At 36.1% G+C, this 24,669-nt stretch overlaps 1 protein-coding gene across 6 annotated transcripts in view; it reads right to left on the bottom strand.

Moving 5' to 3' along the window:
* The window catches only part of ANKRD17 (ankyrin repeat domain 17), a 163,751-nt gene that overhangs the window by 37,090 nt on the left and 101,992 nt on the right, over positions 1–24,669 (bottom strand). For all 6 annotated transcript variants that reach the window (XM_079767840.1, XM_079767841.1, XM_079767843.1 and 3 more), the window contains 8 exons: positions 18,826–18,937; positions 18,541–18,686; positions 16,805–16,947; positions 16,018–16,231; positions 15,352–15,527; positions 13,956–14,118; positions 11,095–11,190; positions 9,703–9,819 (listed from right to left, as the gene is read on the bottom strand). In XM_079767840.1, coding sequence (XP_079623966.1) covers positions 9,703–9,819; positions 11,095–11,190; positions 13,956–14,118; positions 15,352–15,527; positions 16,018–16,231; positions 16,805–16,947; positions 18,541–18,686; positions 18,826–18,937 — 1,167 coding nt within the window. The remainder of the gene's footprint in view (positions 1–9,702; positions 9,820–11,094; positions 11,191–13,955; positions 14,119–15,351; positions 15,528–16,017; positions 16,232–16,804; positions 16,948–18,540; positions 18,687–18,825; positions 18,938–24,669) is intronic.

Here is a 24,669-nt window from a genome sequence, read left to right as displayed (position 1 = left end):
GAAACCAGTAAGTGCCACTTGCTAACTACACCCAAGGACAGATGAAGATGATAAACCTCATTTTGGTTTATCAGCATAAAGATGATGAATATTTTATTGAGATCCACCCCAGGAATTCCCCTAAATGCCCAGCCTTTTTTTGGTGGAAGGGACAGGGAGGGGACAGAGAGAAACTTATAGGCCGGATCTTACCTGCAACCCAGGTACCTGCCCTTGACCAGAAATCAAGCCCAGGACCCTTCAGTGTGGGGGCCAACTTTCCAACTACTGAGCCACACCAGTCAGGCTAAATGCCCAGCCTTTAACCGCCCCCCCCCAAAAAAAAAAAACCAAGGTCCAGCACAGAGCATGCTCTCCATCCCAGGAGCATGCCCGTGCCCCACAGTGCCCCCTGTCCTTCCCTACAGGCATGCATCTCCTAAACTCTAAACAAGGCTTGCAACCAGGGCAGCAAGGGGCAGTGGCAGTTCATCCTGGGCAAATCCCTTGCTCTTGTCCCCAAGACCCCCTTTTCTCTGACTCCTTAGTGAACCAAAGCAGACCAGCCTAGGCTCATTTCCCCAGCCCTTCCTGTTTCACTGCCCCCAGCTTTAATACTAGTCCTCTAAAACTCACCCGGATTGTGTTGTGATTTTTTTTTTGCATGAAGTTAAGAACTCACACTCTACCAGCTGGCCCTAGAGGCAGACCCACTCAGAGAAAGCCAGGTCCCCTTTCTGGTAACAGAGTCAGTAAGATTATTCTCTTAAAATATTTGGAGAAGGAAATAAAATATTAAGTTTGAGGTAAAGTTTCATTAGGATAGTTACTGTAAGTTGTAGGCAGAGGGTAGTATAGTACTTGATAAAATAGCAGATACTCAAGATAAAGATAAAGGTGTATGGGGGAGGTGGTAAAAACTGATACAAGATCCCAAAAAGAACAAACAGATGAAAACCATTAAGACTCAAATAAGTCTGGAGGTACAGGAAAACAGTAAGATATTTAGTCTACATCCTAAATTTGTTCACAAGAAACCTGCCTGGGCCTCATTTCACTTACTGGGGATTAGGAGTGTGGGGGGGGGGGGGGAATTGAGGCTTTGAAGAGTCAAGTTGTAGAATAACCTCACTGTGGAAAAGGAAAAAACACCTGTTGGGTTGGTGCCCTTTAAGTGAGGAATCAGGAACAAGGTACCATTTAAGAGTTAAGATTTTTAAAATCAGAACGTAAGGCTTTAGGAAGAGGTAATCCAGACTAAAGAAATGCCACCTGCACAAATGTAGATATATGAAAGTGAATGAGATATGCGAGTAGAAAACCACAGTGAATGATAGGCCTGGAAAATTAAGATAGGAGAACCTGAATGTTCGGAATGTCCCATGTAGACAATGAAGTGACGGAAAGTTTTCTGAAAAGGGAGTGAGGCAATCCCACCTGTGTATTAGAAAACTAAGGGAACTGTGAAAGAATTACACTAAGATGAAGAAGGATTAGATTGAAGGCAAAAGGTGACAGAGGCAAAGCTAGTTATTTAAAAGCAAGACTGTTAAGAAGCCTACTGCAATAATGAGAAGGGATGACTCAAGAGGATGGAACAGAAGCTAATACAGAGATTGCCAAAGCTCAGTAAAAAGTGATGATGATGACATTGATACAGTTAATATGTAGGGCAGTGATGGGCAACCTTTTGAGCTTGGTGTGTCAAACTTCGCCAAAAAACTGAGCATAACTCGGGTAGTGTGTCACTTTGAGAAAAAAACATTATTTCGCAAATGTTTCATCCTCAGGAGCAGCAAATGTTTCATCCTCGGCATGAGGCCACCTCAGCGGCCATGTGTCATCAGAAATGGCTACGCGTGTCAGTGCTGACACGCATGTCATAGGTTCGCCTTCACTGATGTAGGGGGTTACTATGTTTTAGGCACTGGATTAAGTTAATTTACAACACTAAGTCATTAAGTGGATGTAGGGAATGGGAAGCAAGATAAGTAAGAAGATGAAAGTGACATTAAGAGTTCATTTCTGGCCCTGACCAGTGTGGCTCAGTGGATAGAGCGTTGGCCTGCGGACTAAAGGGTCCCAGGTTCGATTCCAGTCAAGGGCATGTACCTTGGTTGCGGGCACATCCCCAGTAGGGTGTGTGCAGGAGGCAGCTGATCGATGTTTCTCTCTCATCGATGTTTCTAACTCTCCCTCTCCCTTCCTCTCTATAAAAAATCAATAAAACATATATATATTTTAAAGAGTTCATTTCTGAATAATGGGAAGTGATATCAACAGAAAAAGAGATAAAAATGTGAGGAGCAAAATCAAACAAGAATTTATTGATAACTTGTATGTACTCAGCATGGTTCAGGTCTTTTAAAACTCTTCAGTAAACTAGACAAAACTATCCCTGCCCTCATGAAGCTGAAGAAGCTAACATTTAATTGGGGGTTGGGAAGGTATGCGGATGATAATCATAAAAAACATTACAGTTGCCCCTGGGTATTCTGGGTATTCATGGGGGATTGGTTCGATGACACCCCGCCACCCTACTACCTCCGGTAACAAAATCTGAGAATGCTTAAGTCCCTTACATAACATGGCTTAGTATTTGCATTTAACCTACACACATTCTCCCGTATACTTTAAATCATCCCTAGATGACTTATAATATTTAATACAATGTAAATGCTATGTAAATAGTTGTTATACTGTAATTTTTAGAAAATAATTACAAGGAAAAAAAAGCACGTACATGTTTGGTACAGACGCAACTATGGTAGGCCTAAGTGTGTACATATACACACTTTTCTTCCCCCTGTTCTAGTATTCCTGTTTTACATTATATGTAACACCTCTTTAAAAACTAGGTACAGTGTATGTGAGCAACAACATAATAGTTCCCTCCACAAATATGTTCCATCCATAGTGGCTGTATTTACATATGCAAAATCTGCCCACTGTACCTAGTTTTTAAAGAGGTGTTACATATAATGTAAAACAGGAATACTAGAACAGGGGGAAGAGAAGTGTGTATATGTAAACAGTTAATCCTCACCTGAGGATATTTTTTCCACTGATTTTTTTTTTTTAGAATGAAAGACACAGAGAGAGAAATGTTGATACGAGAGAGACACATGGACTGGTTGCATAGGTGCCCTGACTGGGACTGGGGAACCTGCAACCAAGATAAGTGCCTATGACTGGAACGGAACCCGTGACCCTTCAGTCCACACACTGACTCTCTAACCACTAAGAAAAACTGGCTACGGCAAGGGGTTCTGATTTTAAACAGGGTGATCAGTGTAAACCTCATGAAAGTGAAGTTTAAGCAAACATCTACAAGGTATGAAGCATTTCAGGCAAAGAAAACAGCCAGTGCATAAGTTGTATTTTCAAGTAGGTCTGCAATGTTCAAGTAGGCCAGTGTAGCTCTGAATAGTAAATGACTGTCAAGAGTATTAGGGGGCTTGTTCACCTAAGGCCTGGCAGGCATTTTAAAGAACTGATCTTATTCTGAGGGTTTTGGCAGAAGAGTGATGATTTGATTTAAATGATGTCAGAGGATTACTCTAAGCACTAAACAGAGAATAAAGAGCAATAATGGAATCAGAGAGACCAGTTAAATAACTACTGAAGTAGTACATGTAAGAACTGATGTTAATGACTTCAACCAGGGTGAGGAGTGATGAAAAGTGTTTAAGATTCTAGATATAGTTCTAAGGCAAAGGTAACAAGATTTTCCAACACATTAGAGAATAGACAGAAATCAAGAATGACTTCAAGGTTTTAGCCTGAGACAAGACAGAGTTGTGGGTTAAGGATACAAGTATGAGAGGTCTAATTAAGTATACAAATGGGCATGTTGAATAGCAAGTTTAATGTACGAAAATAGTGTTTAGGGAAGGTGTCTGGGCTAATGAAGCAAATTAGGGATCAGCTGGTATGTATTTAAAGTTAAGAAGTAAGATGAAATGACCAGTGGATAAAGGAGATCACTAATGAGCTAAGGGGCTCACCAACGAAGAGGGGAGACGAGGAGGAACAAGCAAAGCAGACAGGTATTATAATGAAAGTGAAATGAAGAAAGTGATAAGGAAGTAATCACTGGATTTAGCTACATGAAAATCACTGGAGACCATAACAGCACAGTTTATTTTGGTGGAATTGTGGGAGAACATGGCAGGAGTAGATTCAAGAGAAAGAATTGAAGATAGGCAAAATAGACAAGGGGAGTAAAGAAATGGGTTTGTAGCTAAAAACTGGCGAGAATGAGGACTGGAAGAATCAGTGTGTGTGTTTTTAATGGGATAAATAAGCTTGTGTGATGATGAGAATAATCCAGGAGTGGGGGATAAATGACATAGAAAAGATAATTGCTACAACAGTGTTTTGCAAGAGAGACCAGGTGGGATCTAGTTCACAAATGCAGGGACTGGTTACAAAGTTTATTTAGTAACTGGTAGAAAGTATATGGGTACAGGGATTGGTGGTTGGGTAGATGGAGTGGGATAAGTCTTGGCAGTTTTCTGATACTTCAGTTTTCTCACTGATGTAGGATGCTAGGTTATTAACTGAGAATGAAGAAGAGGATGTACTTGAAGCCAGAGGCTAAAGAAGAAATTAATAAATAGTGGTGTAGATGGCTGGGAGAATGAATCAAACTAGGGGAATACAGAATGACTCCTGGGCAGCATTGACGGGTTCGCTGTCACACATTTAGAGTAAAATTAGTCATCAAGGTTGAATGTTGTTTTTCTACACACATTTAGTTACTAGGGTACAGATGAGAAAAAGGAAAAAGAATAAGGAACTGTGAAGGGTAGTAGGATAAGTGGGTCCTGTATTTTATTGGTAAGCAGAGTATTGCCAGAATTACAGGAGGTAGAATTCTAGAGGGAGTAAAGCTGAAAAGATAGGAAGCTCAATCAGAGAAAGAAATGTATAAAATTGAGATTGTGGGATGGGCATATTAATAGCTTTAGGTAATGGCAACAAAACAACTGAAAATATCTATTTTGAATATTTTAAAAATGTACCCCACATTTCTCCCTAAAAGGCTATGAATGTTTATAAAGAAAAAGGTAGGAAGAGCAACAGTAAGTAGTAAAGTGGAAGCGTGAAACAAATATCAAAAATGCAAACCAACAATAGACTAAGGGTTCTAACAGCCAAGAACAAAAACTAGTTGTTAATGTCCTAAGAGAACAAGCAATGAACTGAAAATTCCATAGTTCGACCGGATGAACTGTTCCAAAGTGGAGACTCTGCCACATAGTAGATGCTCAGTAAATAAATGTTTGCTGAATAATGATAAGGGAATGAATCTGGTAAATATAATGGGGAGCATCCTCAGCAGCAGTTCTATTAACCTATTAACCCAAATTTTCAAATTAGGCTGGTCAGAAAAGCATTTTTATATAAGCAGTAAGTTACCCATGTAGAAATTCAGCTTAGACCAAATAAGAACAACTCCAGTGATGTTTCTAAATCAGAAATGATGGAGCCAAAATGTACTGTCTCTCAAAAGGCAGAAAGTATTATTTTCCTAGATTTAAATCATAACTAAAAAATAATGAACCAAACCCTATCAGATCCCAATCTGGTAATTCTTCAAATAGAAATACTGAAATTATAGAACCTTCTCCATAATTTAGAATTCTATGTACCACCTCCATTCAAAACTGTTTATAAAGTGCATATGGAATAATCAACTTAACGTTTAATTTATAATTAAATATTATTTATCACCTTTGAGGTTTAATATGATGGAAACATGTACAGTTTGAAAATTCCTTTTGACTTGCTTTAAATCTGAGGTTCTTGAAAGCATGAACATCAAGGTAAAGGTTAGCAAGAATTCAAGCCCCAGATGATTTGGCTCAATGGAAAAGCATCAGCCTGGGAACCAAAAGGTCCCAGGTTCAGGCCAAGGGCACATACCTGGTTGCAGGCTCCTCCCTAGCCCAGGCCCTGGTCAGGGCTCATGCGGGAGGCAACCAATCGATGTGTTTCTCTCACATAGATATTTCTCTCTGTCTTTCCCTCTCTCTTCCATTCTCCCTCTTAAAAAAAAAAAAAAAAAAAATCAATGGAAAAATATCCTCAGGTGAGGATTAAAAAAATGAATTCAAGACAGACACTGATGTATTGCTAATGGTATAGTAAGAAAATACTCTGAAAGTATAAAATTTAAAATACATCGGCCCAAGTGAAGAAACTTACTCTGTAAAAATAAAAGCACCAAAATAAAAGAAATTATGCATAAGGATGTTTATTGCAACATTATTTGTAGTGATAAAAAGCTGGAAACAAACTTACTCTGGGGTATATTCTGCAGTTATTTAAATCACTATCATTTGACAATATCCATCAGTTACTGAGAGGAGGAAAAGCAAGTATTACAATAATATGCTTGCACAATTCCTTTTAAAGATTTTTTTTATTGAGTTTTAGAGAGAGAGAGAAGAATGGAGAGAGAGTGTGTGTGTGTTTTGATGTGAAAGCACAACACTTATCGGCTGCCTCCTGCACACCCTCACTAAAGATCAGCTGCAACCTGGACATGTGCCCTGACCGGGAATTGAACCGGCAACCGTTGGATGCATGGGATGATGCCCAACCAACTGTACCACACTGGCCAGGGCTTGCATAATTTTTTAATTTTTTTTTTATTGATTTCAGAGAGGAAGGGAGAGGGGGAGAGATAGAAACATCAATGATGAGAGAGAATCATTGACTGACTGCCTCCTGCACGCCCCCTATTGGGGATCGAGCCCGTAAACCCGGCGGGCATGTGCCCTTGAACGTAATCGAACCCAGAACCCTTTAGTCCAAAGGCTGATGTTCTATTCACTGAGCCAAACCAGCGAGGGCGTGCATGATTTTTTTTTAAAAAGTATACAATCTCCATATATGTAAAGTTTTAATTGTTCACCAAATATTTATTGAGTACCTACAACATGCCAGGCATCCTTTTGCGGTGCATACATTCTAGTAGTAGAGAGAGATAAACAAAATAACTAAATAAAATACTATATTTAGAATGTTCGAAAGTAAAAATAAGTTAGAAGAGTAGGAAGAGTATTTGTGGAAGGCAGAATAAAATATGAGGCATCTGCATGAGACATTCAAGGCAGAAGGCACAGCAAGGGCAAAAAAAGAATGGACAATGGATGGAGCAAAGTGATCAAAAGAAAGGAATAAAAAAAAAGACCATAGAGGTGTAAGGAGTAGTGTGGGTGGATATATCATGTAGGCTCTTAGAAGACTTTATAGGTAATTATAGAGTTGAGAACTTTAGTTACCATACAAGGTTTATAACTTTAGTTATTAACTTATGATGACTATGTTTTTCTTTAGTTATCTTTGCATATTTCAGTTTACACTGAACACAATATTGTAATACAGAAAAAGGAGAAACAATGAAGTTGACTGAGAACAGACCTTAATAGATATCTCCTAAAAGCTGCTTCCTACTTTGTAATCCATATGTATGCAATAAATTCTAAATGTATTTAATGTAATGTATGAACATCAAAGGTATGAGAAAATAAAGATTTTATATAAAAATAGATGTCTATGTTCAGCTATAATGTTTTTTAGATTCACAAAAATGAAAGGAACTGTGAAATCTCAGAGGAAAGGTAGGGGTGGGTGGGTGGGTGGGTGGGTGGGTAGAGATCTACCAAAGAACTTGTATGCATATATGCATAGCCCAGACAATAGGGTGGTGGAGGCCTGGGGTGGGGGTGGGCTATAAGGGGCCAATAGGAGAAAAAGGGGACATATGTAATACTTTCAACAATAAAGATTTTTAATAAATAAATAAAATGTGAAAATAGGTCAATAATTACAGTATTTTTCATAATAATTACTCTCAATGTTCTCCTTTAAAAAAAAAAAAACTTCAAAATGGCCAAAAAGCTAACTTTTGATTAGAATCTAAATCAGAAATTTTTTAAAATGAAGATGCCCAATATTAAATACACTTTTCCAGAAAATAACTGGATATTTTCACACTTAAATTAGAATAAAGTGTTTAGAATACTTCATATTTTCTTTATTTTTATTAATTTCAGAGAGAAAGGGAGAGGGGACAGAGAGAGAGATAGAAACATCAATGATGGCTCTAGTCGGCTTGGCTCAGTGGATAGAGCATGGGCCTGTGGGCCAAAGGGTCTCTGGTTCAATTCTGGTCAAGGGCACATACCTTGGTTGCAGGCTCTTCTCCTGCCTGGGCCCTAGTCAGAGCTCCTGCAGGAGACAACCAATCAATGTGTTTCTCTCATATTGGTTGAGGATTGAAAAAAAATTTAATTTACATTTAATATGTAAAGATTTAATTGTTTACCAAATATTTATTGAGTACCTACAACATGCCAGGCATCCTTTTGTGATTAAAAAAATCTCTCTGTTTTTCCCTCTCTCTTGTACTCTCCCTAAAAATCAATGGAAAAATATCCTGGGGTGAGGATTAACAAAACAAAACAAAAAAACCAATGATGAGAGAGACATCTCAATTTCTTGCCTCTTGCATGCGCCCCAACTAGGGCCAGGGATGGAGCCTGCAAACAAGGTACGTGCCCTTGACCAGAATCAAACCCAGGACCTTTCACTCTGCGGACCAATGCTCTACCCACTGAGTCAAACCAGCCAGGGCCATATTTTCTTTATGCAAAATGAAATAATGAAATATATAGCTTAACAAAGTCTGCAAATATAATAGTAAAAATGCACCTGACTCAAATCCAAAAGGTTGCAATTATCACTATTTATATATTTAAACAGTATATGTTAAGTTTTATAGAATTTTTAACTTTTATAGACGATAAAATATGACAGTGTATGTATTCCATAATATTCATGGCCAACCAATTCTTTTCCTGAATGATTACTATTTCTATTACATTCTTTTTTTTTTTTAAATATATTTTTATTGATTTCAGAGAGGAAGGGAGAAAGAGAGATAGAAACATCAATGATGAGAGAGAATCATTGATCAGCTGCCTCCTGCATTGCATGCCACCCACTGGGGATCGAGCCCGCAACTCGGGCATATGCCCTTGACTGGAATCGAACCCGGGACCCTTCAGTCCGCAGGCTGACGCTCTGTCCACTGAGCCAAACCAGCCAGGGCTCTATTACATTCTTGAGGACAGAGTTATTGATAGGAAGGGGGAGTAAAGAAGGAGCTATGAGACTGCCCAAACTATATGTTGTTTGGAGTATTATATTCCCCTTGGGAAGACGGAAATGATGTAGTCTGCCTGAAAGAGAAAAGTACATGAGAATTCACCCATTTAAAAAATATACTTATTAAACATTCCACCAAGTTGTATTTTACTAGTTGATTATGCCTCAGTACTGCATTTGGAACTTCTAGTAAATATATGGGCAACAAATTACAAGGTCTAAGATCATTGAAGTATAGATTTGGATGGGAATTAAGAGCTCATTAGTTGAGATAAGACTAAAGCTCAGCATTAGCAGCTAGGTTTTCTGACTTCCAGGTCAATGCAATTCCTATAATTCGATTACAAAGAAAATTCTTTTAATGATATTTAAAATACTCATAATTCTCTCTGAGCCAAACTTGGAGGGAAAACCATGTACATAATTTAAAGCAAAAGCAACAAAATGAAACAAGAAAAAAAGAATTGAGTACAAACTAAAGGGAATAAAGCAGAAAGGGGGAAAAAAGTAGGTATTTTCACATGTAAAGGTTATCATTACCTTTTCCAGGTCTAACTCTTCTAATAAAATACTGGCATTTTTGTTTGCTTCAGCAGCCTGTCTATCTTTGGCTTGTACTATTGATTCCATACAAAGATGACACTTCTTCAGCATCTCCTAAAATAAAAAATTAAGATGTTTCCAGGCTCAAAAAATAATTCATGTTTAGAGAGATTCCTGAAAATATTAAAATATTAATTAAGGTACTTCACTGAATGAACATAAGCTATTAAGATCAATGGTAAGGCAAAAAATAATGCAAATAAAAATACACAAGAGCCTCTAATGTTTTTCAAAATAATATAAATTTGACTGGTACTTTGGAAAGTAAAATTATTTACTCCTATAAATTGAATATAAATCATACAGCAAATGGAAGTGTAATAATTTATGTCAGCTGGTTAATAGGCTTAAGGAAAAGGTCACTGTTAATCAAGAAAACAGATTTTAAATTTTGTGAAGTTCTTAACTGATAATTGTCACATATTTAAGCTTTGTTGCTAAAACTTCATGTTCAAGAATCACTGATGAACAGTCAAAGGCATATGTACTATAAATTTTTCTCAGTGATTTCATTCTCAGAACACTTTTTAAACAGAAAAAAACTATTTCCCTATAAAGACAAAAAGCCTTAATTTTAATCTTCCCTTCTCCTCCAAAAAACCTAGTGGTACCCAGGAGTGTTAATTATCAGAGAAATCTAGAGGCAGGCAAGACAGTGAAAGTTAAATAAAACCTATGAGAAAAATCTGCTCACTCTTATGTAATAACTGCTGAGAAAATATAATAGACATTTTTATATGTATTGACCTCTTTGTATTTCCAGAGTATGTCTTATAAACTCAAAATAAAAATGGCACCAGGGGAAGACCTCAATTAAATCTCTAATAGGAAAATAAGATATTTTATCTTTCCTACCTTTTCTGCAAAAATCCTAACCAGTTCATTCTTAAGATGATAGTTACTCCCACTTTTATATCATGTTGAAGACATTAAAGTTTTCTCCCCACAATTAAAGGTACTGTGTTCATTTGTGTTTAGGTATTAAAAAAATCCACTGAGCTTGTTCTTTTCAGAATATATTATCAGTCTGGATACACATATATAGATTATAACACTAATAAATAATAACATGTGCTTTAATTGCTTAGTGTTCACATAAAATTAAATTAGTTTAGCACTTTTCAAAAAGATAAAGTAAATTGATCACAAAGCATGTTTTATTACTTCATTAGGTTAAATAAATAATACTAAGAGTCTCTTAAACAGCATACTTCATTCCTAAATAATAGATAAATGAAAACTGTTATATAGCACATATTACTGCTCAAACTAAGACTTTTTTCTTAGTCTCTAGCTCATATAGTGAGATGAATGTGATAAATACATTACCTTATCAGTGATGGTTGCTATGTATCTCATGCATTCAGAATCTGATGGAAACTGATTGACTTCTTTGACTAAGTAACGCACCACCTTCACATGACCCTAGAAAATAGATACTAATGTCAGATTTAAAACACACACTAAAAGAATTCAGTAAATCTACAGTCTGTCTTTTTTGTTGTTATTGTTAATCCTCACCCGATGATATTTTTTCTATTGATTTTTAGAGAGTGGGAGAGAGACAGAAACGACAATGTGAGAGAGAAACATCGATTTAGTTGCCTCCTACATGCGCCCCAGATGGAGCCTGCAACCAAGGTACGTGCCATTGATGGGAATCAAACCTGAGACCTTTCAAATCCTCCGGCTGACACTCTAACCACTGAGACAAACTGAGCAGGGCTGCAGTCTGTCTTATGTAAGATTCCTTTGGCATTCATGCTACAAAATGAAGACTTAACTGGGTATTTTTTTTCACTAAATGAAAAAGAGGCTTTGGTTCTAATAAGCTAAATTTACACTGTTCATTTTTATCCCACTCTCCAAAAAAAGTAGAGAATAACCTGACTTAAGATCTAAATTATTCTAAATAATTTAAATAAAAAACCAAACCCAAACAAAAATCAGTATGAAGAAATGAGGATATGTCTGAAAGGAAAAAAAAAACACCCACAAACTCATCATTTTTTTTCCTCTAGCTAATTCAATAAAAATGAACATTTTGTTCAATTCTAAGTATTAAAAGAGTAGAAATATATATTTTGTTTTTTCAGATAAAAACTGAAAGCAGAGCACTATATTAGGTAGTGTGAAAAAAATAAAATACACTTTCCTAAAACATGAGCTATGATTATATTATTCACTATAATACTGTCCACTAACTAAGTGCACAATCTTCAGACAAACATTCAAAAGGCTTTCCACTTTCTTCAATTACACTACTGCTTTCTGACACAGCACCTGTAAGTTAGCCAGTCTGGATAAACAGCTGTTTATATTTAATATACTTCCTAATTGCATTTATTTCTTTTCATCTGCAACTTTTAAAACTATCCTTATCTGAAAGCACTAGAGTGTGGTGGCTTTAAATAACAAACTAAAAGTGGATTTCAGCGTATTACAGAAACTGGAGAGACAGAAAAAGGTTCTTGGGACTGAGGTTAACAAAACAGAGTGGTTAGAAAGATTAATTTGATAATGATATGCTAACTTGCTTAAAGAAGAGGTAGGTAGGCAGTGAGAAAGAGTAAGTTTGAATGCTAAGAAAAAAGAAATAGTCAGTGGCTACATAGTCTAGAACAGTGGTTGGCAAACCGCGGCTCGCGAGCCACATGCGGCTCTTGGGCCCCTTGAGTGTTCTAATGCCACTTCTTCAAAATAGACTCGCCAAGGCCAAAAACCGACTTCTGCGCATGGGCCACGAAGTTTCAAGTGCACTCTATGCGCGCGCCCGCACGTGGTATTTTGTGGAGGAGCCACACTCAAGGGGCCAAAGAGCCGCATGTGGCTCGAGAGCCGCGGTTTGCCGACCACTGGTCTAGAATACCAGGGAAGAGGTGGTCTAAAGCAGCAGTCACCAAACTTTCGGACCTCGCGGATCACCAGTTGGCGACCACTGGTCTAAAGAACCAAAGTCAGAGAGAGTAATGAGAACAAAAAAGATGATTTCTTGCAATTTATACAGTAAAAGTTTTCAATACAACAAAATACTTTGGAATCTACAAGAAATTTTACCTACATGTCTCAGAATGACAAAACTCAAAATTATAATCCTGAAATATCAATCTCATTTTCCCAGCAACAAACTGAAACTGCATTTAAGAAATCAACCAAATCATTAAATTACTTATACACAGCTCTATACTATGCACTATAGAAAAGGGAAAAAGTTTCTCTCGCTTTCACAAAATGTATTCCTAATTCTGAATTCATATACTTGACTTTCAGTAGTTTTAATACTAGCAGCTGGGTTTTCATTTAATGCCTTTTTTTCTTTCTTTTTTCTTTTTTTCCCCCCACTATCTTTACCCGAGGACATTTTTTCCATTGATATTTTAGACAGAGTAGAAGGGAGTGATGAGAGAGAGAGAGGAACATCAATGTTTCGGGGCTGGGAATTGAACCTGCAACCCAAGTACATGCCTTTGACTAGGAATCGAACCCGCCACTCTTCAGTGTGCAGGACGATGTTCTATCCACTGAGCAAAACCAGTCAGGGCTTAATTCCTTTTTTCTTAGTAATGAAAGTCAATGATAAATATAAAATCAATTTAAGGTAAATTTTTATATGTTGTACTAATACAAGAAAATATTCATAAACAAGTAATTTGTTACTCTTACTTGGATTTACATTTTATGCAAGATTAAGTTTATACCTAGGTTCTGAAAATACTTAGAACAACTTTTTACACTTAAATAATTTTTCTTGTTAATCCTCACCAGAGCACATTCCTCCATTGATTTTTTAGAGAGTGGAAAGGAAGGGGAGAGAAATAGAGAGAGAGACACACAGAAGAGAGAGAGAAACATTGATGTGAGAGAGACACATCGATTGGCTGCCTCCTGCACATATCCTCACCAGTGCTGGGAATCGAGCCTGCAACTGAGGTACATGCCCTTGACGGGAATTGAACCCAGGACTCTTCAGTCCACTGGCCAACCAAACTGATTTAAAATGTAGTTTTTATGTTCTATATGGGTTATATCTACCTTTCAATGTTGCCATCAGAGTGATTATTTGCTTATAATTTTATGACTTTCATCACTGTTGTTAAATCCTAAAAATGAGAGTAGTGGTCACTAAACTATGCATTTCTAGCCTAAATGAAAAACACCCATGTGAATGCGGATAGATAAAAGACTTCTACCTTTCTAAATGCTGCCATAAGAGGAGTTATCTTGCGGTTATCTGCTGCATCCACATCTGCACTTGCTTGCACCAATAACTGAACCACATCGAGGTGTCCACCATTTGCTGCTAGCCACAATGGAGTGTTCCCCTTCTTGTTACGCACATCAATGTGAGCTCCCCTAAATGAATGACACAGATATCACTGTTTAAAATGAAATGGAATGACACAGCTAACAATAACAATCAACTATTAACTTGTGAAAATATTTTGTAAAACTAAAAATTGTTTAACATTCAAGGACTAAAATTCATTTTTCTCTCAAAATAACATTACAAAGAATTTCCAGTTGTTAAATTTAAAAACAATGGTATAGCAATAATTACTTTTTATTTTAAAGACTAGAAGCCCAGTGCATGGGCAGCTGCCGGCTGGGGCCTCCCTTCCCTGGCTGCTGGTCGCCAGCAGGGGCCTTCCTTTGTCCCACACTGCCCCCTGGTGGACAGCACCGTCATAGTAAGCAATCGATCTCCTGGTCGGTCAAACTCCCAAGGGGACACTTTGCATATTAGGCTTTTATATATAGATATATAGATAATGACTTGGTATAATTATGAGTTTCAAACCCCGAGAAAACGTGAAATTTAGTGAAAAATGAAAGTACATCATGTTAATATCATAATCAATATATTAAATAAACAGTATCCTAGAAACACAAATAGTATCTATGAGGCAACTGCATCAGTTTCAGATTATTTGTATTCATGTATTTGTATTTAGCTTCAGAATAACATGTAGGTTTAGAACTCAGTGGGCATAATAATAGATAAAACTCACAGTGAATAATAGTTGTTAGTAGCTAGTACTACTAAATACTACTTCTTAAAACACCATGCAAAGGTTTTTAGGAAATCCAATTAAGCAGGCAAGCATTTTGGAAAACTGGCAGGCAACTTCTAAGTGACTGACAGTAGAAACGATCCAGGATATTTTCTGATAACTTGGAACAGTACCTTAACTGTCATTTAAAAGCCCAAGTTAATTTAAAGAACAAGAAAATCAACAATGAAGACTAGATTATTGCCAGATTTTAGGACTTGAAGTGGTCCTCTTTGTAAAACTCAAACTTTGGGAGATGTAAATGTGGATGACAACAGCTGGATATTCAGATAGCTTATTATAGTTCTTTAAAAGTGTGTACACAAGAAAGAGAAATATTTCTAGGTTGCATTGAAATAAATCAACATAGCATAGCTCTGGATGGGTGGAAAATAACAGAGGTAGGTTTAAAAAACAAAACATGTAGTTTATAGAAGTAGTCGTATTTTATTTCTTAATAGTACAATCTGCCCAGAGAGAACAGTAATCACTAGTAACACCAGGGTCACATATGAAGGGTATGGTAACATCATACCTGCCAATGAGAAGCTCACAGAATTTATAATGCCCTTTATCTGCTGCTATGGTTAAAGCTGTATCTCTTGAAGAGGGCACTGGAGGGGCATTAACATCAGCACCTTTATCCAAAAGAACTCGGCCCACCTCTGCATATCCACCAGAGGCAGCTTCCATTAGTGGTGTGAGTCCAGTCTAAGTTTAGTGAAAAATAAAAAAAAAAAAACACACAAGAGAAAGGAAAGAGCTAAAATGTTAAAGAATAAAAATCTGGGAGCAATATAATATGTTACAAAGTCTCACAACTAAATTTCAACACTAACACTGCTAGCCTCTCTGAGTTACAATGTGATCTATTAAAAGAAGATAATTCTACCTAATGACAATTTGTTGAAAAAAAAAAATAACTGTAAGATGCAAGCAAGCATTTGGCATATAACTGGCACTTAATAAATGTTCCCCATCTTCTCTTTCATAATGGTACATATTTACAGCTGGTAATTCTAATGTCATTATTACCTCTAAAATTTATTGTTGAGGTATTTTCAAGAGTTAATGTTTGAATGAGTTCTACAGAGTGATAAATGTTACTAGCAAATACTAAGATTATATTTAGCATACTGCTACTAGACACCTTAAATATCAAACCAATAAATCCATGTACAAATTTTGAACTTTTTCTTACCTTAGCTCTGTGTTCCACATTTGCTTTTCTATCAAGCAGAAGACTAACCACTTCAGTTCTTCCTTGGAAGCAGGCTAAGGTAAGGGCAGTGTTCCGATTGGTTTCTATTTGAGCATTTATGTCAGAGCCCATGTCTAACAGGAGTTTAACTGCAGCTGTGTGCCCATTCATAGCTGCTAACATCAGAGGAGAAATGCCCAATTTGCTACCAGTTCTGGGGGTAGAGGTATGAGGAGAACAAAACAGAAAATACACATTTTAAATGTTCCAGAAAAACTGGATGGCAATATAAAATTCTATTTCAGGATATATTTAAGAATCTTTATTTTGCAGGATTATTTAAAATACTGTAATCATTTTTTCTTAGCCCTAGTCTAATACTTTGAGATAATATCAAGACACCATTAGAAATATTTTACCACCCAGATCTAGAATACTTTCTGTATCTCATTCAACATAATGACTTGGGCTGAAAAATAATTATTAAATCATTAGACTATTAAGATGGACTTTCCATTTTAAAGGACATACTTGCTTAATAAAAGCTCCTAAGATGTATTTACTTTTAGTACCATAAGAAATACAGTAATTGATAGCTTTTCAAATTCTATGTCAACAGTTTTAAATATGTAAATAAAATTAATCTTAAAAATCTCTAGCAATTTAGATTCTAAACTTGTAATGAAGGCATTTCCTTTTTAATATAACAATAAGATAATTGTTCTACAAATACCATTTTAACACAACACTTTTAATAAAGGTCTTATAGAGAGAGAATAAAACTTGCCTAGAATTAATTTCGGCTCCTGCATTTAGTAATATTTTGATAATGTTCACATAGCCGCCAGAAGCAGCCAGGCTTAGAGGTGTGTAATCAGAAACATTCCTGTGCTCTTTATTTGCTCCTCGAGCTAACAATAGCTCCACCACCTGGGGGGGAGGGGGGGGAGAAGGGGGAAGGAAGGAAGAAATAGATTTTTTTTTACAGTGAGACAATTTGCAAGGTACATATTCAACTTTTTTTTTTTTTTTTTAATTTCAGAGAGAGGAAAGGAGAGGGAGAGAGGGATAGAAACATCAATGATGAGAGAGAATAATTGATTGGCTGCCTCCTGTACGCCCCCTCACTGGGAATGGATTCTGAAACCTGGGCATCTTAATTTCTTTTTGTGTTCTGGTCTATGTATAACAAAAGAAGGAAAAACCTTCTTTGATCTTTTGCACAAACTCAGTCTCAAATGATAGCAAGAAGTCTTAGAAGCCAAAAAGAAGCTTTTCAAGTAAAACCCACTTTGGAGTCTGTTGAAACGGCATTGTATTCGTGAAATCTGGATCTCATGTGTTGTACAATGCTATTTTGGAAATAGTATTTCTGTGTTATTCTACCAAATAGTGGTAAAAAAAAAAAAAAAGGCATGCAAATGTCTTTAAAATCTCACCACCTAGATTCTACAAATAATATTCTACTATACTTACTTTTTCATATTTCTTCATAATTTTTTTGCATTTCATCTCAAAGTAAATTGCAGACATTTGCCATTTTTCTTACATACATCAGCAAGTGTATCATTATCTAGACTTTTATGTACTTGTTTTCAGGTTTTTTGGGTGAAATTTCACATAAAGTTTTTTTAGGTGAAACAATAAATGCTCAAAACTTAAGTGTACATTCAATGAATACTGACATTCATAAACATAATGTAATTTAAATTCTTATTATTTACTCATGCCCTTTCCCAGTCAACCCCACCCACAGATTAATCTATTTTAGATCTTCATATACATGACATCAGTGTTTGAGAGTCATTTGTGTGTACTGTGTAGCAATCCATTAAATGAATATGTGATAAACTATCTACTATCCCAATGATGAACAACTTTGCCTTTCTAGTTTTTGAGAATTTTGAATAAAGCTGCTTAAAGTGGTTCTACTACTTACACTCTCATCGACAATGAGTGAGTTCTAGTTGCTCCACACCCTTGGCAACATTTGGTATTGTCAGTCTTTATGATCTTAGCCATTCTAGTGGCTGTGTGGTGGTATCTTAATTTGCATTCTCTGATAGCCAAAAATATTTAGCATTTAAATGCTTATTGGCCATTTATAAATCTTTTGTCCATTATGTCACTTAAGGTACCAAAGAAGTCTAACAACAGGTACTAGTATTTTCATCTTCCTTTTACAAATAAGACACAGAAGTTAAGGATTGTTTAAGATCATAACTCCTACCCTTGTTCTTACTATTAAACTATATCCTAAAATACTAACTGGAAAATAACAAATAAATGTTAATGAACAGACTGGCAAATATAGACTCAAATATATGAAGATATAAGATAGTATAAACCTTTTCCCAGTAGTTCAAGACCAGAGTTAGGAATAGTGGAGTCACTTAGTGAAGGCATGCTTCAGGCTCGTGATAAATCTAAATGTCAATCTTTTGTTACCATACAATCATATAAGTTAAGGCATAAATTTACTAAATAGATGGAGAGAAAAAGTTACACTGGAGAAATTGTTACCTCCTGCCTTCCCCCAGAACAAGCCAAAGATAGTGGTGTGTCCTTGGTTCTTTCTGACTGGGCTTCAATGTCTGCACCATTGTCCAGCAATATTTCCACAACACCAACATGACCAGCTGTAGCAGCCAAGATGAGTGGAGTAAAACCTGGAGAAAAATAATGATCTCACTACATACTAAGCAAAGGAACAATACTATTTTCCATCAAAATAGACCTAGAAGTAGTATTTCTTCACAGAACACAAATATTCCAGAAGAAAAAAGTATTAACAAAAGTTGGCCATACCTTTCTTATCTCGGTGCTCAATACTAGCTCCTCTCTCTAGTAATGTTTGTACCAGTTCCTCATGACCACCAGCACAGGCAAGTGTTAGTGCTGTGTCATGATTACTTTCAGTCTGTAAAAAATTAATTTTATGATTAGCTCAGTATATAATTTTAAAATGTTAACATCAATTCCATAATCTATACATGTACCAAATACATACAAATAAATATGTATCACTCTATTATAGCAAACACTGGATAGTAAAAGTTGTCTTTTTTCCATTAGTGATCAACCTGTGACTTTTTTTAAAGGCTACAAATATTTGAACTTCATGAGCAATTTTTGAAGCAAACATGAAGAAAAGCAGCATGATTTTCAACCATATACTGTTTTCAGCTCCACAATTAAAAGAAATACTGTGGATTCACTTTCGATTCCAGCCATTAATGGCAGTTATGTGACAGTAATCCCTGAGGACAGAAATTATTTACTCAATTTATTGCCTAGAGTTTCCAGGCTGTAGTGCAGAAAGAGGGTATTCAAACACAGCCTGGCAATCTCCCTGAGTTGAGAAGACAGAGTTTGTAGAGGTTAAGGTGACTAGAACCTCCTGGGGCAGAGTACTGGAGAGGAAATTGCTATAGAGAATGAAAACTACAAAGATCTGTAGAGGGTTTCCCTGGAGTCTTCAGCTGAGTTTTGATCAGCACATTTGCATGAAGTCAGGAAAAGACCACCAGAAGGTATTATCAGGCTGAACAACACCCAGAGCTTACACAGGGCCAGGAATAGTTTGGTTCCGACCAGCCAGAGTTGAAAGACTTCAAAACACAAAGGATATTAAGTAAAATCCTCAGCAGTGAGGCTATATTAACTGTTCTGGACCCAGTTAAAAAAGTTGAAATCAAGCCTTGTACTGAAAAAATTTTTTTCCACAGAACTTTACTGCATTAGAGAACAAAGCCCCCAAATACCTAAAGGGAAAAAAAAAAAATAAAAAAAAAATAAAGAGTATTTGGAAAGGAAAACTATAATAATTGAGACAGGACACTATTTATACACAGTTGATCTCTGACTTCTGCTAATGATAGTAACCAATAATGGATTAGCCAGTTGTCATCTCTACCATACTTAAAATGCTTATTTAGTGAACTAACCAAGTCCTCATATTTTTAGTACTCTAATTTGTGTGATATAAAAAAGGTAACTACTAGCAACATGTATAGTGTGAATGAGGAACTAAATTTTAAATTTTATCTAATTTAATATAAATTTTAAAATTGATATTTGATTTTGTTATTAGAAAGCTTTTTAGTATATGCCTGGAGCAATGTGAGTATATGAATCTACTTTTTCAACTTAATCAAATCTATGCAATCTACTTAATCAAACTGAAGTACAAATCAAATATTTCCAATGAAGTCCAAGTTGAGATATTTTCTAAACAGGGTGACAAAACATCCTGATTAGTCTGGGACTGACTTATTTGATCACTTTAAGCTGTAAGTGTAACATTCACACCAAATTTGGAAGATTTTAGTATGAAATAAAAATGTAAAACAACAATTTGTTATATTGATTACATATTTAAATAACAGTGTTATGGATATATTAAGTTAAAATACATTCTTAAAATTCATTCCACCTATTTGTTTGCTTTTTTAAATATGGCTATTAGAAAACTTTAAATTACATATATGTCTTACATTATTTTTCTATTATACAGTGCTGTTCTAAAACATCTTACATATGTACCTCTATTATAGCACTTAATGCCAATCTTACTTATACTAACATTAGTTATGTGTCTACCACCCTCAGAAGACTATTGATTCCTAGAAGGTAATAAACATGTCTTATTTATGTCTGTACCTTCCATCTATAATTGTTGCTTTGTTAGGGAAAAAAAAAAATTAAGTTAAATGAATGGCAATAGGGTCACACATTCGAAGACTATTACTAATGAAATAAAGAATTAGAGGGTGGGGCAAAAGTAGGTTTAAAATTGTTCATATGAAAAATAATAGATTAGTAAATGTTAATATAAAAATAAACTCTGCATTCCGCATACTCACAACTGTAAACCTACTTTTTTCCCATATGAACTGTACCTACTTTTGCCCCACCCTGTATATATGAAATACACTATACTTAATGTATTTGTGTATTTATATACTATTTATTATATTTATGTAATAAATATTAAAAGGAAAGGTATATTCTCCCAGAAGGTCAATAGCTCTAAAAAACAAATTCCATTACAAAAAAAAATAACAAGAAATAAAAGACAAAACTGATAAAGATTCAAGAAATAAGAAAAGCCTACTAGTCAGTGATGAAGAGGGAGACCGCAAAAGCTGCTCTGCAGAAGAGGCTGGCAGAGAGCAGAGCTACTGACTGCAGAGATCAGGGATGGCCACAAGGGAGAGATGCACCAACTACAACAACGGAGAAGGACATGAATACTTAAATGAGTGACAGCTCTGATTGTGAAAGTATTTGATCTTCATTTCAGGTTTATAAGAAGAAATTATTGTCTGATTTCAGAGAAAAGGAGACAAAGGCTCAGAGTAACAACCTTCCGATGGTCACACAAAATCCTGCTTTTCTATTACATCACAGCTAAAACACAACTAAGGTCAATGTAACATAAGCCCATCTGTCTTATGTGCTCTCAATGAGTAGAAGACTCAATTTTATAAAGTTTATGAGGTTTCTAAAAATCTTCTTGGGGTTAAAGATTAAAGAGTAATTTAGGAAATTGGTATCAATCTTAAAAATAGAGAATGAAGAGACAAAATTTGAAAAAGATAAGCATGAAAATTTTAGGGGATTAATAAAATACTGGTTTTTAAAATCATATTATAAAACATCATTTCAACTGATATTTATTAAGTACCTTTTATATCAAAGTACTCTGCTAAGTACTCTAGGGTTGACCCTGATCACTAGGAACTTACTGGTTACTATACAGGGCAAATGTAGTGGCTCAAACTATGAGAGAAATATTGAATAATGTATTTTGAGATTTGAAGAAATAGTATATTTAAACCTGAGAAAGGAGGGTCGGTCAAATTCCTTGGGGAACTTAAGAGTGGGTAACTGCACTGTATAACATTTTGTGGCAATCATTTGAAAATAAGAATTAAAGTTTATTTTTGTTAATCCTCACTTGAGGATATATTTTTCCCATTGATTTTTAGAGTGGAATGGAGAAAGGGAAAGGAAGGAGAAAAAGAGAGAGAGAAAGAGAAAGACAGAGAGGCATCAATTGGTTACTTCCCACATGCACCCCAACCCCAGGGCCAGGGATCAAACCTGTAACCTAGGTATGTACCCTTGACCAAGAACCGAACCTGCAGACTGATGCTCTAACCACTGAGAAAAACCAGCCAGGGCAAAATAATATATTTTTTTTAAAGAATAGTCTAGAGCAGTGATGGCGAACCTATGACACGCGTGTCAGCACTGACACGCGTAGCCATTTCTGATGACACGCGGCCGCTGAGGTGGCCTCATGCCGAGGATGAAACATTTGCTGCTCCTGAGGAAGAAACATTTGCGAAATAATGTTTTTTCCTCAAAGTGACACACTACCCGAGTTATGCTCAGTTTTTTGGCGAAGTTTGACACACCAAGCTCAAAAGGTTACCCATCACTGGTCTAGAGAGAGGGGAAGGGAGAGAGAGAAACATTGATGCGAGAGCACATCATCTACCAGCTGCCTCCTGCACGCCCTGTACCAGGGATAGAGCCTGCAACCCCAGCATGTGCCCTTGACTGGGGATAGAACAGGTAACCTCCTGGTGCATGGGAGGACACCCAACCAACTGAGCCATACCAGCCAGGGCAAGAATGAAATAATTTTTGAAATGAGGTTTCCACTCTCCCCGCCTCCCCCGCCAAATAGAGACCTACCCCAGCCCAAATTGATAAGGATGCTGTCAAAAGTTATAGTAAAACAGCCCAAGTAATTCTTTCAAACTATCATTTATGAATGTTTCCTAAAATAAATTTTAATGTGGTATCAATCTTGTTTTGAAAATATTCAGACCCGATTCAATAAAACCATTACATGAGAGTTGAAAAGCCCGTGGTAAACACTTGCACACCTAAGGTTATTTCTAGTTATATAAGATTTGAGGAACCTTACAAAAAATGTAAATTCCTCTCTAAAGCATTCAGCAATGTCTGGGAATTAAACATAATTTCTGCTAATTCTTGTTAAAAATATTAGTTCCTGAGCATCTGAATCAATAAAAGGAGTTTAAGGTATGACCATTTTAAGAATCATTAACATTTTAAAAAGGAGACATACTAGTATACTGAGGCTTTGAAAAAAATTCACATTTCTTTTGTTCTTTCTTAAATTAAGATTTGATATAAATATTCAGTATGGCCAAGGGAACATGCAGAAAAGATGCAAAGATGAAGGAAACATGATCTTTTGCCATGTAGGTGGTGGGCTCATTTTCTAGAATCTAATTCACCAGGTTAAAACAGATAGCATAGGCAATATTTTAAAAGCATAGATTCTAGAGCCTGAATGCAGGGGTTGTTTGAAAGCTGGCTCTACCATAAATTAGCTGTTGGGCAAGGTAGTTATTATCTCTTAAGTCTCACTTTTCTCATATATAAAATGTTAATAACAGTATCTACTTCATGGGATTGTTATGAAGATTAAATTAAAAGTTATAAAGTGAAAAATGTACATGTCAAGGCTTATTGAATAAACAAATAAAGGCTTGAATTATTAGAGAACTAGAGGCCTGGTGCACAAATTTGTGCACGGGTGGGGTCTGGCTGGCCGGGCCGTTGGGGTAGGGGAGGGGATGCGGGCAGTTGGCCAGCTGGCTCTGCCCCTGATCAGGGTGGGGGATGATAGGGGGCGGGGCCAGCCAGGGGGAGGGGCCGTGAGAGGTTGGGGGGAGACTGGGGCCCCCATGGGGAAGGTTGGCTGCCGCAGTGCGCATCATAGCCAACAGCTGTTCTGGTTGTTCCACCATTCTGGTCGTTTGGCGAACTTAAGATGTTTTATATATATAGATGTTTCATCTTTCAAAACAGGAAGGAAGTTTATCATATCACTTGTCTATTATGGCACAGTACTTGCACACATAAACCAAAATATCCAGTAAGTAAAATCTCAAGGAATTTTCATTTTAGAATCTAGAAAAAAATTCAGACCAATTTAGTATAAAGGAATCTTTATCACTTAACATACCTGCTTGGTATCATAAAAACTAGATTAAACACAAAGTTAACATTAAAATTAACAAAAAAATGGTGAACAATTATTTCTGAATATTCATTTTATTTTGTTTCCCAAAGAAGAAATTTCCTAATGTCTAACTAAGCAATTATGGTAAACTCCATGAAAAGTAGTATTAATTCATGCTAGGCTACTGGAAAAACCTCCATGTAGAGACCAGGTAAAGAAGGAGCAGATTCTTAAGGAACCACAGTTAAATCTTTTTATGTAAGCATGTCTATGACATTTAAAATATAAATTACACTTTTTAAAATTAACTAATACTATTTTTTAAAGTATCTATGTGTCTAACTCCTCAGAGATTAATTTACAATACAGTGATGGTTGGGTGGTATAGTCAGGTAAAATTTCACTGTCACTATAATAATTTCAAATTCAATAAAATCATGATCATATATGGAGGAACTATTCCTGTGGCTGCTTTATTGAAAAGCATTTTTTAAAAGAAATCCTTTTACTTTTGCTTATAGATTAATTCTTGATCCCACAAAAACTAGAAAATATACTTCTGGTTAAAACATAACAGCCTCTGCCCAGCTAGTGTGGTGCAGGTTTGACTTCTTGTCAGAGCACATGCCAGGGTTGCAGGC

Source organism: Cnephaeus nilssonii (assembly GCF_951640355.1).
Source record: "Cnephaeus nilssonii genome assembly, chromosome: 1".
NCBI classification, from domain to species: Eukaryota; Metazoa; Chordata; class Mammalia; order Chiroptera; family Vespertilionidae; genus Cnephaeus; species Cnephaeus nilssonii.
This window is presented reverse-complemented; position numbering and strand designations above follow the sequence as displayed.